The sequence below is a fragment of the Psammomys obesus genome, unplaced genomic scaffold (genome assembly GCF_907164565.1).
Source record: "Psammomys obesus unplaced genomic scaffold, mPsaObe1.curated_primary_1811, whole genome shotgun sequence".
In the NCBI taxonomy this organism is placed as follows: Eukaryota; Metazoa; Chordata; class Mammalia; order Rodentia; family Muridae; genus Psammomys; species Psammomys obesus.
In genome coordinates, this window is record NW_026592710.1 from 6,805,945 (window position 1) to 6,818,083 (window position 12,139).

Genomic DNA, 12,139 nt, shown 5'->3' on the forward strand with positions numbered 1-12,139 from the left:
TGTGTGTGTGTGTGTGTGTGTGTGTGTGTGTGTGTGTGTGTGTGTGTATCCCAGCCTTGACGGCTCTGTAGTACCCAGGTGAAGCCAGAATCTTAACTTATGCTGCACTGAAGAATCTCGGGATGAATTAGATTGAAGAAAGGGTTTATTAAGGAAAATAGGGTACATGCCAGATTTAAGAGCAGTAGAAGGGGTAGGAAGGTATTAGCCTGAGTGTTTTAAAAACACGGCTTTTTTCTTCTTCTTCTTGTTATAACAGGCCTTACACATGCTGGGCAAATGCTTTATTGCAAAGCTGTATCACCAGCCATTATCATTATTATTTTGACAGGGTCTTGCTAAGTTGCCCAGACAAGCCTTGAATTCATCATCCTCCTTTCTCTAGCTTCCTAAGTAGCTAGACTTACGGGCGCACACCAATGTGTCTGGCTGATGTTTTAGTGTTTTGGTGCTAGGGACCTAACTCAGGGCCTCATGCATGCTAAGCAAGCACTTCAGGACTGATTTTTGTGGCTTTTGAAGTTGTAGTGTTCAAAGGATATGATTTACGAGGAAGTTGAAAGAGTAAGTAAGAAGTTGACGTTAAGTTAAATGGCTGGCAAGATGGCTCAGTGAGTAAAGTGTGTGCGGCCAGGCCTGACAGCCTGAGTTTGATCGCAAGGTCCAACGTGGCAGAACACATTTCCAAAAGTTGTCCTCTGACCTCCAAAACACAATGTGGCATATGTGTGAACACACGCACACACATATGCTTACACACACATAAATACATGCTATAAAATTAATTGTTTTAAAGAGCTGGTTTACTTATTTCTCTTTAAAACTTCGTTCTCTGGCCGGGCAGTGGTGGTGCACACCTCTAATCCTAGCGCTTTCGGGGGCAGAGGGAGGTGGATCTCTGTGAATTCAAGGCCGGTCTGGTCTTCAGAGTTAGTTCCAGGGCAGCCAAGGCTACACAGAGAAACCCTGTCTTGAAAGAGCTAACTAACTAACAATAAATAAAAAATTTTCTTTTGTAAATGAAGGCATTAAAATGATTTGTTTATTTATTTGTGTGTGTGTGTGTTTCCGAATGTTGATACAGATTTGTGCAAGATGCCTGCCTGGAACTCAGAGAACAACTTCTGTTGTAATCCTTAGGTTATTTCCAACTTTTATCTGAGATAGTCTCCCTGGAAGGTTGGCAGGTAGGCCAGGCTAGCTAGCACTTCCAGGAGTCTACCTTCTCCCACCTTCCATTTCTAGTCCCTCTCCGGGATTACAGGCAAGTGCTTCTCAACCTGTGGGTCACAGAGCAGATGCCCTGCATACCAGGTGTTTACGATATGGTTCAATTATAGCAGCAACATATAGCAATTATATTACATATAATTATTACATATTACATATTCGATTATATCAGCAATAACTTACAGTTATTAAGTAACAAAAGAATAATTTTTTTGGTTGGGGGTCACCACAACATAAGAAACTGTATTAGAGGGTTGCAGCATAGGGAGGTTGAAAACCACTGCTTTGTTACTTTCTACTTTATCCTTTGGGATATGGGGTTTTTCACTGAACCTGTAGGTCACTGATTGGAAAGACTTGCCGGCCAGCGAGACCCCAGGATGCTCTTAACAAACTGAGCAAATCCGATGTTGCTTGCACAGCTATGCTCTGAAACATCTCCCAGCCACATTATGTTTTCTTTGTCTCTATTCTTTATCTTTGTTTGTTTGTTTGTTTGTTTGAGGATGTAGCCCAGGCTGGCCTGAAAATTGCCACGTAGCTGAGGATGCTGTCCATGAACCTAAGTGTTGGGACTGCAGGCCTGCAGCGCTGTGAGTCTGCTGTGCAGGCTTACAGATGAGAAAGGAATGCTGATGAGTCAAAGGTCACAGAAGTTTGACTCACTAGGTAGCCTTCAGTACCTGCTTCAACAGACACTGCTCGGAGGCGGGACCATTGTCTCCATGCGGGCAAGCTTAATGGTGCTCTTTATTATTTGGGCTTTTTTGAGTTTTGATTCTCAAAGTCAAGAGATGCAAATCAGATTCTGGAGGTATGTGTGTCCCTGAGCTTTCTTGGTCTTTCTATCCTACTTATATCTCTAAGATACCCCAACCTTCAGGAAGGTTTGAAGGAAGTCAGTTTTAAACATGGGGTCGTTAATTTTCAGTTTTGCCAAAAATGCAATGCAGTCACATAAGAGAAAAAAAAGTTAAAATATTTATATATTTTATGTGTATAAATATTCTGCCTCCATGTATCTCTGTGTACTGCACATTTGCCTGCTGCCTGCTGGGGCCTGAAGAGACAACACATGCCCTGGAACGGGAGTGCTGCCAGGTTCTGAGCTACCATGTGGGTGCTGGGAATCAAACCCAGGCTGTCCTGCAAGATCAGCCATTGCTCTTAACTGATGAGCCATGCACTAGCCATCTCTCCTCAATTACATAAAAAAGTTGCTAAATAGCAATTACAGGAGGACATTGCTGTAGACTAAGTTGTTCCTTTAGACACTAACAAACTGGGCTAAAAAAATTCGAAATACAGACTAGGGGTAGCTAAGTGCCAGAACACTTACCTAGCCTGAACAAGATCTGAAGTTTGATTCCTAGTATGTGGGTGGGGGAGGAGACATTTTTGCTAAGATTGCATATCACGAAATTCAAAATAAACTGTTTATCTGAACTTCCCAGAAATCAAGCTTAGCGAGATAGACAGATTTCTCAAACAGGCTAACTCTGCTTGACATGGCCATGAAGTTCCCTCTGCCTTAATTCTTACACAAAAACGTAACCTGGAGTGACATGGTGTTGACTAACCGGTTATTTTTCTATTGTTATATTTCCTTGTCTTTGATTTAGAAGGAAAGTAACTTTGAAGTGAAAAAGCCTCTTTCTTTTTTGTACTTTTTCTATAAAATCAACCCTTTCTGTTCTGCTCACTGGGAAAAATCAACTGTATTTATAGAATGAAGTGATGCCTGATTACAGAATTTAAAATAAACAGAAATGGAAATTAAGAAAATTTGTCCTTTGGCAAGGCAGAACGATAAGATAGCAAGTCAGAAAGCAAAGGGAAACTGAACCACAGGGCTGCTTGAAATGTTCAGATACTGCTTGACAACACGTCCATCCTGGCTCTAATACAAGTCTGTTTTTTCTTTCCTCCAGAAAAACTCGTGATTAAGATGAAAAGAATGGAATTTGGCCGTGTGGCTCAGCGGTAGTGCACTTGCCCAGGGCCCGGCAGCAGATTCATACAAAATCTTGATGTTGGTGTCGATGTTGATAAAAGGCCTAACAGGGCGTGTGGGCACCACCTGTCATCCCAGAACCCAGAAGCAGAAGCAGGAGGATCTTGAGTTCAAGCCAGCTTGAACTACATAGTAAGATCCTGTCTCAAAAACCTAAAGATCTAACAATTCGGCTGCCATGATGATGGTTCACAGAAGGCTCTTCTCTCCATAGATGCCAGAGTTCTCAGATGCTCCAATGTATGTCTGTTTGTTTGGGGTTGGGGGCAAAGGTTGGGTGCTGGATCCTCTATCTTTTTTCTTTTCTTTCTTTCTTTTTTTTAATAGCAGGTCTCATGTAGTCTAGGTTGAACTCAGTATGTAGCCAAGGATATTGAACTGATTCTACTGCCTCTGCCTCCCAAGTGCTGTGATTCCAGGCATGTACTGCCATGCCAGGTATTTATGGTGCTAGAACCCTATTTTATTTTATTTTTTGATTTTTTTTGACAGAATTTCTCTGTGTAGCCTTGGCTGTCCTAGACTCACTTTGTAGACCAGGTTGGCCTCCAATTCACAGAGATCCAACTGCCTTTGCCTTCCAGAGTGCTGGGATTACAGGCATAAACCTTTGAGCTCGGCTTGGAACCTAATTTTTTTATGCATTCGAGGTAAGCACTTTACTGTAGAGGAATTTTAATTTAGAACATGGCTGTTCTGTCAAGAGATCACATCCAAAGACCTTCTAGGTCTGTGTGAGCCAGCTGGGATACAGATATGCCTTTAATCTGAGGAGACAGAGGCAAGCAGAGCTCTGGGTTCAAGGCCAGCCTGGTACAGAGGAAGGTCTTTACCTTTATCCCAGCACTCAGGAGGCAGATCTCTGAGTTCTAGCCAGTGTTCAAGCACTTTGGGTTAGTTAATGAGTTGAGAGGCAGTTGCAGTGGAGTTGAGTTTGTAGCAGTTCAGTTTGTGGAATTCAGAGGCAGTTTTACTGGGACAGTTCTACAGAAACAGGTTGAAGACAGAACAAGCTAGACACAGGTGAAGACAGAACGAGCAAGGGAATGAGAAGGAGCCGGAAGATTAGAATAGATTGTAGAGTTAGGTTGAGGACACACAGGGCAATTTGAACCAGGAAGCAAGAGCTCAGAACTAGAAAGGGGTGAGCTTATTCAGCAGTAAGTCTCAGAGGCTGAAAACATTCTTGGCCTAGATTATAAGGTAGAGAGGCTAGAAGCTTCGAGGACTAGGCCTACGTTAGCAGATGGAGGCAGCAAGCCCCAGAGACGACAGGGGGAGTAAAGTTGCTTTTCCACTTTACCAGCTAGCCTCCAACCCCATGTAAAGCAGCATCAGCTGTACTGCAGATGAAGGGTGGCCATTAGGAGACACAGCCCGAGGAGGCACTGCTCATGTGGAGCAGGGGTTGCTCAAGAGGGAGCTGCTGAGTGTTGCCTTTGAGTAATTCTGAGAATTGTAGATACTCAACGAAGCATACTCTACTGGATGGCTAAAATTTAATTTATATCTTCATGTATGTACTAAGTAAGTAGTCCCTAGATGTACCCATGGCACTATAAGAATAGGGAGAGATTTAATTCAAGAATAAATATGGGCCTGTGGTGCATACCTGTAATTTCAGTACCCCAGAGGGCGGCAAGAGGTGGATGCAGTTTATCTTGGGCTATAAGTTTGAGGCTACTCTGAACTACATAAGGAGTTATCCAGAAAACAAAAACAAACGAACAAGCAAAAAAACCTCTAAATACACAGCATGTAAATAAATAAATTTATTTTTAGAAAGAAGAACCTGGTGGGGGAAGAGGAACTTAGGAGTGGATGTGATTGAACCATGGTGTTTACATCCATCTCATCTGTCTGTCTATCTATCTATCTATCTATCTATCTATCTATCTATCTATCTATCTATGCACCTATGTCTGTGTTAGGGTGTCAGATCCTCTGAACTGGAGTTGCAGACAGTTGTGAGCTGTCATGTGGGTGCTGGGAATTTAACCTGGGTCTTCTGGAAGAACAGCCAGCGCTCTTAACTGCTGAGCCATCTCTTCGGCCCCACGATATTCTATAAAAAAAAAAAAAAAAAAAAAAAAGAAAGCGAAAAAAGATTTTGGACTATGGACTTTCCTGAAAACTGCCAGGTAACCTGGACACCAGGCTCAACCCTTCTGCCCGGAGCCCGCCCCATCGACGGGCTCAGGTCCTTCTACTTTGGTCTTGTCTGGAGAGCGAGAGCGAGTGCTCTTGGGAGAAACGTGGGCCCGCGGCGGTCGACTAGTCAGGCCTCAGAAAGATGGCGTCCTCGGAGCAGGCAGAGCAGCCGAACCAGGTGAGGGGAGTGGGACTGCCCCGCCGCGCCTGGCAGGGGTCGGGGCTGGAGCGGCGCTCGGCGCCCGGCTGGCCGCAGGGCAGCGGCCCTGAGTCCTTGCGGCTGAGGACTCCCCCGACTTCGATTTTCTCTGGGCCCCGCCCCTCTCCGGTCCTCCCCGCCGGCTCCTCCCCCGGTGACCCCTCTCTCACCACGTTCCGGAGTTGGGGTCTCGACAGCGGCCTCGAGGCCCCGCTTGCTGCCCGGCGGCCCCTCGGAGCCCGCTGGACTTGGTCGGGGAGGGCGGCGGGCCCCAGTTAGGTCCTCAGCCCACAGATAGGAGGGCCCTGCTGGGGGAGAGGTGGGGAAGGCTCGTTGGTACCCGGCTGTCCTCTGAGGGGAGGCGCCCGGCCGCCCCTGCTCCCCAGCCCCTCAGCTCCTCGAGTACCCCACACCTTGGTTTTCAGTCACCTTGGGGCTTCCCTTGCCAAGTTAGAGCGTCGCTCCGAGGACTCCGTCCCTCTAGCGCGTTAGGAGAAAGGGGATGTACTCTAAATAAGAGACGCCACTGAGCTTTTGGCTGAGGAACCAACCCGTGCTTATCTAGGGTTTTTTTTTTTTTTTTTTTTTTTTTAATCCAAGGATTCGCCACCGAGTTTTTCACCTGCAGATTTAACTAGATCCAGTCTCAGTTATTGGCCTGTGAGGGCCAGTGTTGATGCTTGGGCTTCTGGTGTAGGGAAATAAAGATGATAAGCTCTCGGTAGGGGTTAACAATCCAAAGGCCGAGTGGGATGAGGAAAACTGCTAAGAGGCAGTCCTTTTACTGCCTGCTGTCATGCAGAGGACCTGTTATGTTTACTTTGGAAACTTGCTTATTCTTGCGTTTATATGCTCTCACTACAGAGCTGGTGAAGTCAGAGGACAGCTTTGTAGGAATCGGTTCTTCCACCATGTGGATCTCGGAGTTGGCTTGGTAGCAAACACCTTTACCTGCTCAGCCATCTGTCCTCCCTTTGTAAAGTGCAGAAGTGGGTAGCAAGGTTTTGTAACATGCCCTAAATTACGGGCACCATTGAGCCTTGGTTTCAGCCCACACAGTGTGTGACTCCACTAGTTAGCTATCTTATGTTTAAATTTAATTAGGATGGACCCGGGAAGAAAACAGTTTTCACCTGGAGTCTCATCATTCATCTCTCACCTCCTTGGAGCACTTCTAAGAGTTTTCAACCACTTGCCAATATTTCACTTCCTTTCTAGGCAGAGGACTATCACTTAATATTCTTTTCTACTCGCGATAAGTCAATTAGAGGATCACACTTAAGGGAGTTGGGCACTTAGATCGGCCTCTGTTAGTGGTGTGAGTAACTCAGGAATGGTGTGTATGCTGTAAGACATCTGGGCTGCCCGAAAGAGGGGCCCCCTTTCTTGTGTTAGCTTACCTAGTTTGCTAAAGTGCCCCATGCGTCAGGGCCTCAATTTTTTTTCTGAACTGTTTAGGAATGGGAGCTGTGTCTACAGTTTCTGATTCCTCCAGGTCATGTTCCAGTTTTATAAAGGATACTAGAAGTGTTTCTAGTCACTTGGAAGCCTTGGTGTGCTTGAGGGTTCCTTTGTTTCTGGACATCACCCTCTGCATGTGGAAAGGGTCTAAGGTCTTTTAAGGGTTTGGCCAACACTTGTTTGGTTTCAGCTCTGCCTCTCCTTTGCCCTCCTTTCCCAAGCTGATACGGATGGCGTTGCATCAGAACGTGTGGCAGCCTGAGGAAAAAGTTGAACTCTTTTTGTCATGTTCCATCATTAACAATAAGCTGCAAATACACACTTACAAAAAAAAAAAAAAAAATATATATATATATATATGTGTGTGTGTGTGTGTGTGTGTGTGTGTGTGTATACTATCTTCCTGCCCCAGCCTCCTGAATGCTGAGGTTACAGGCGTGCACCACTGAAGCATTACTTGTTTATTTACCTATTTGAAACAGCAGTTCTTGTAAACCAAATAACCTTGAGTTTTACATAGCCAAGGATGACCTTGAACTTCTGATCCTCCTGTCTCTACCTCACAAGTGGTGAGACTTCAGGCATGTGCCACCAAAGTCTGTTGGTGGTAGAGACTGAAATAGGACCCTGTATATGCTAGGCAGGCTTTGTACAAACTAAGCTACATTCCCAGCCTCAAATTAATAAACTTTAAATTAGGGGCTAGAGAGATGGTTCAGAGGTTAAGAGCACTGGCTGTTCTTCCAGAGGTCATGAGTTCAATTCCCAGCAACCACTTGGTGTCTCACAACCAGCTAGAATGAGATCTGGTGCCCTCTTCTGGTGTGTAGGTCTGTATAAAGGCAGAACATTATATACATAATAAATAAATACATATTTGAAAAAAAAACTTTTAATTAATTAATGAACTATTATTTTATATTTTTTTTTGAGACACAGTGTTACTATGTAGCCCTTAGCTGTTCTGGAACTCACTAATGAGTGTGTGGTGTAGTTACTTTGCTCAGTTTTGAGAAATTATGATGTACCTCTGTTATCAACACCAGGATCAAGAGCAAAACAGTTTTGTATCTCTTAGTGCTCTGCTCCTTCCTGCTGAGCCTCTGCTTCTGGCTTCTGTCACTAGGAGTTTTATAACCTATTTTTTTTTTTTTAAGATTTTATTTATTTATTTTGAAAGCTCTATATGTAAACCAGTATGCCAGAAGATGGCAGTAGAAGGTATAGATGGTTGTGAGCCACCATGTGGTTGCTGGGAATTGAACTCAAGACCTCTGGAAGAACAGACAGAGCTCTTAACCACTGAGCCATCTCTCCAGCCCTATAACCTATTCTTTTAGGCTTTTCTTGGTCATAATAATGTTTGTGAAAATTTCCACCTTCTTTATCTGTTGCTTTTAAACAAAATCCCAAACTTTCGATTTTACCAATAAAGACTCAGGAGCCAGATGCTGGGGTGAAAGCCTGCTAGCTCAGAGAGGCAGAGAGAGCACCCAGGTGACCCTTCCTCCTCAACCAATGTCCCAGAAAGAAAAAGCTCCTTCTCCTTCTGTCTTCAAAACAAAACAAAACAACCCATCAAGGCCTGCAGGCACATATGCAGGTAATATACTGTATAGATAATAAATAAATAAATCTTTTTTTAAAAAGTTCCTTCTTTCTTTCTTTCTTTCTTTCTTTCTTTCTTTCTTTCTTTCTTTCTTTCTTTCTTTCTTTCTTTCTTTCTCTCTTTCTCTCTTTCTCTCTTTCTTTCTTTTTCTTTTTCTTTTTCTTTTTTTTTTTTCTGTGTAGCTCCGGCTGTCCTGGAACTTGCTCTGTAGACCAGGCTGGCCTCAAACTCACAGAGATCACTTGCCTCTGCCTTCCAAATGCTGGGATTAAAGGCGTTTGTCACCACATCCGGCAGTGATTCCTCTTTCTGTTTCCTGTGCATCCTTGGACTTCCTCTTAATCTCTATGGCTTTTTCCTGTGTTCACTTCTGTCAACTGGTTGCTTGCTCCTACTCTTGACCTATGACTGACTTTATTTAATCCTGTTTACAGAAAGCTCTTGGATTAAAGGTGTAGGCTAGGCCTGAGCCACACCACAATGAGAAACAGGTTTTTCCAGTATACAAATCTCAGGGTTCACAGTGTGATCAAATATCCTGAACCATTTATAATTCATTAATTTTTAAAAAACTTTTTATTGATTCTTTGTGAGTTTTAAATCATATACCCCAGTTCCACTTACCTTCCTGTCCCCTAGTAATCATCCTCTTTCCTTGCAACCTCCCCCCAAAAGAAAGAAAAACACACAAACAGACGAAACAAAGCATACAGATATCTCATCGTGGAAGCTGTAGTGTGTTACGGTGTGTCCCGCAGTACACCCCTCCGTCCACACATCTTTACTTGCAGATGTTGATTGCAGTCATTGGTCTGGTCTGAGGCCTCTGTCTCCTGTGACACCATCAGTGTTGGATCTTCACTGGGCCTCCTCCCAGTTGGCCTGTTGCTGCCTTGTGTTAGGGAGACTCTGCAGCTTTGGTCTGCAGGATCCAGAAGTCACATGCTCCAGCAGTTCGTAGATGAGATGGATGTTGAGATAGGCCAACTCTGAGCCCTGGATCTGGGCCTGGGTGGGAGCTGAGCTTGTAGTCCACCGGCTCTCCTGCATCCACACCATTAGGGTGAGCTCTCCAGCACTGTTCTGACTAGGCCAACCAGTGCTACCACTGGCAGGAGGCAGGGTCAGCTTTCCCACTCTCATGCCCTCCTGGCCAGCTCATCCACACCCATGCCTTAAGAGCCAGTCTGCTGTGCTGCCCAGGCAAGGTGCCAGGCCCACTTTCCCAAGTGCTGCAGTTGGTGGTTAGGGGCAGGTCCAGCTCACCTGCTTTCATGACCTTGGGGCCCTTCATTACCTTAAAGACACATTTATTTGTGTGTGGTGTGTGTGTGCACTCGTGCCATGACTCCTGTAGCGATCAGAGGGCAGCTAGTGGGAATTGGTTTTGTCCTTCCGCCACACGGGTCCTTGGCATTGAATTAAAATCAGACTGAGAGCAAGTCCTTACCCACTGGGACATCTGGATACCTCATTCGTAGGTTGTTTTTTTTTTTTTTTTTTGAGAAAGAATTTCTCTGTGTAGCCTTGGCTGTCCTGGAACTCTGACTGTAGACCAGGCTGGCCTCGAACTCAGAGATCAGCTTGTTTCTGTCTCTTGCGTGCTGGGATTAAAGGTGTGTGCCACCACCACCACCAGGCTGGATTTTTTTAGGTTTATTATTATTATTATTATTATTATATTTTTAAATTTCGAGACGGTTTCTCTGTGTAGCCTTGACTGTCCTGGATTCGCTTTGTAGGCGAGGCTGACCTGTAACTCACAGTGATTCTCCTGCCTTTGCCTCCCTGAGTGCTGGGGTTACAGGTGTGGGCCACCAGCCTGGCTTTATTTTATTTTTTGAGACTAAGTTTCTCTAGATATTCTTGGCAGTCTTGGAGCTCACTGTATAGACTAGGCTGGCCTTGAACTCACAGAGATCCTCCTGCCTCTGCCTCCTGAGTCTGTTTTATTTTTAATTTTGTGTGTGTATGTGTGTGTGTGTGTGTGTGTGTGTGTGTATGTGAGTGAAGATGCCTGTGGAGTCTAGGGCATCAAATGTCTAGGAGCTGGAGTGACAGGTGGTTGTGAGCTACTTCTGTGGCTGCTGGGAACCAAATTTGGGTTCTCTGCAAGAACAGTATGTGCTCTTAACCTCTGAGTTAGCTCAGCCCCTCCATATTTGGTACTAAGGAGTTGGCCATCAGCAAGTTGATCTGTGCACTAGTTGGTGAGCTTTTGGATTGCAGCAGTTTTCTATTGCTCCAAAACACAGCACGTATTAAATTAATTGGTTAATTAATTAATTGAGGAAGATTTCTCTATTATGTAGCTCTAGTTGTTCTAGGACTTGCTATGTAGACCAGGCTAGCTTGGACTCCCAGAGATCCACCTGCTTCAGCCCTCAGAGTACTAGGATTAAAGGTTTGTGCCTTTAAATGGACATCGTAGTCTTACGTCTTCCCCACATCAATATAATTACGTGCATGCTGTCCTCTTTGGCATACTGTTGGCAGAAGCAAGTCACAGATTCCACCTACACTCTAGGGGAGGACACACGAAAGGGCATAGATAGCAGCAGGTAGGAATCCTGGGGGTCATTGTGGGATGTGTTCCCCGTAGTCCTGATTCCAGAATATTCATGTTGAGGGTGTGTAAAGACATTTTCATGGTTTTGGTAAATTCTCATGAGCAGATCGGGGTCATGAGTTCAGTGTGGATTTAGCTTTGTATGGGCCTCTTTAGCAAGCTGTGTTTTTATAGCTTTTATTCCCCGACAGTATCCTGGAGTTTTGGTTATTGTACACTCCCACCAGTACTTGGTGTTGCCTGTCCCTTTGATTTTAACCATTTTGGTGACTGTATGGTGGAATTGCCGCACGGCTTTTATTTACATATGTGACGACTAATGTTGAGCCTCTTAAATTGTGTTAAGGTTCATTTTCATTTCCTGTAGGTAACCCTGTTTCAGAACCATTTGTTAATAAGATTGCCCTTCCTCCCTTAAATTAGTACTACCATTGTTAAAAATTAAATAATCTTAAGTATGCACAAAGGTCGGTTTCTAGACTCTGTTTTGTGTATCTATAAGCCTATTGCAAATAGCATACTGTTTTGAATGCTGTAACTATATTTTCTAATTTTTAAGGTTTTTTTCTTTTATTAAATGTATTTTAGATTTATTTATTTTGTTTTATGTGTATGAATGTTTTGCCTGCATGTGTGTCTGTGAACCACATGTGAACCTGGTGTCCTTGGACATCAGAAGAGGGCATCAGATCCCCTAGAACTGGAGTTATGGATGGCTCTGAGCCACCATGTGGGTGCTGACAGCTGAACCTGCAAGAGCAATAAATGCTCTTAACTGTTGAGCCACCTAGGTCTCCAGCTGCACCCCTTTCCTTTTTCTTTTCTTTTCTTTTCTTTTCTTTTCTTTCTCCTTCCTTCCTTCCTTCCTTCCTTCCTTCCTTCCTTCCTTCCTTCCTTCCTTCCTTC

The 12,139-nt window shown here is 44.3% G+C and overlaps 1 protein-coding gene and 1 long non-coding RNA gene across 4 annotated transcripts in view; one reads left to right on the forward strand and one right to left on the reverse strand.

Annotated features, from left to right (window-relative positions):
- Positions 1-5,042: 5,042 nt before the first annotated feature.
- Positions 5,043-6,127, reverse strand: LOC129682730 (uncharacterized). 3 transcript variants are annotated; one of them, XR_008721031.1, is made up of 3 exons: positions 6,024-6,127; positions 5,765-5,899; positions 5,043-5,309 (listed from the first exon to the last, which is right to left on the reverse strand). It is a non-coding gene; the product is annotated as an uncharacterized LOC129682730 (long non-coding RNA). The 3 variants fall into 3 exon arrangements; XR_008721032.1 differs by having other exon boundaries at positions 5,765-5,902; XR_008721033.1 differs by having other exon boundaries at positions 6,008-6,127.
- Pex14 (peroxisomal biogenesis factor 14) overlaps positions 5,336-12,139 on the forward strand; it is a 142,244-nt gene continuing 135,440 nt past the window's right edge. Inside the window, exon 1 of the mRNA XM_055615242.1 lies at positions 5,336-5,573. Coding sequence (XP_055471217.1) covers positions 5,538-5,573 — 36 coding nt within the window. The 5' untranslated portion in view covers positions 5,336-5,537. The remainder of the gene's footprint in view (positions 5,574-12,139) is intronic.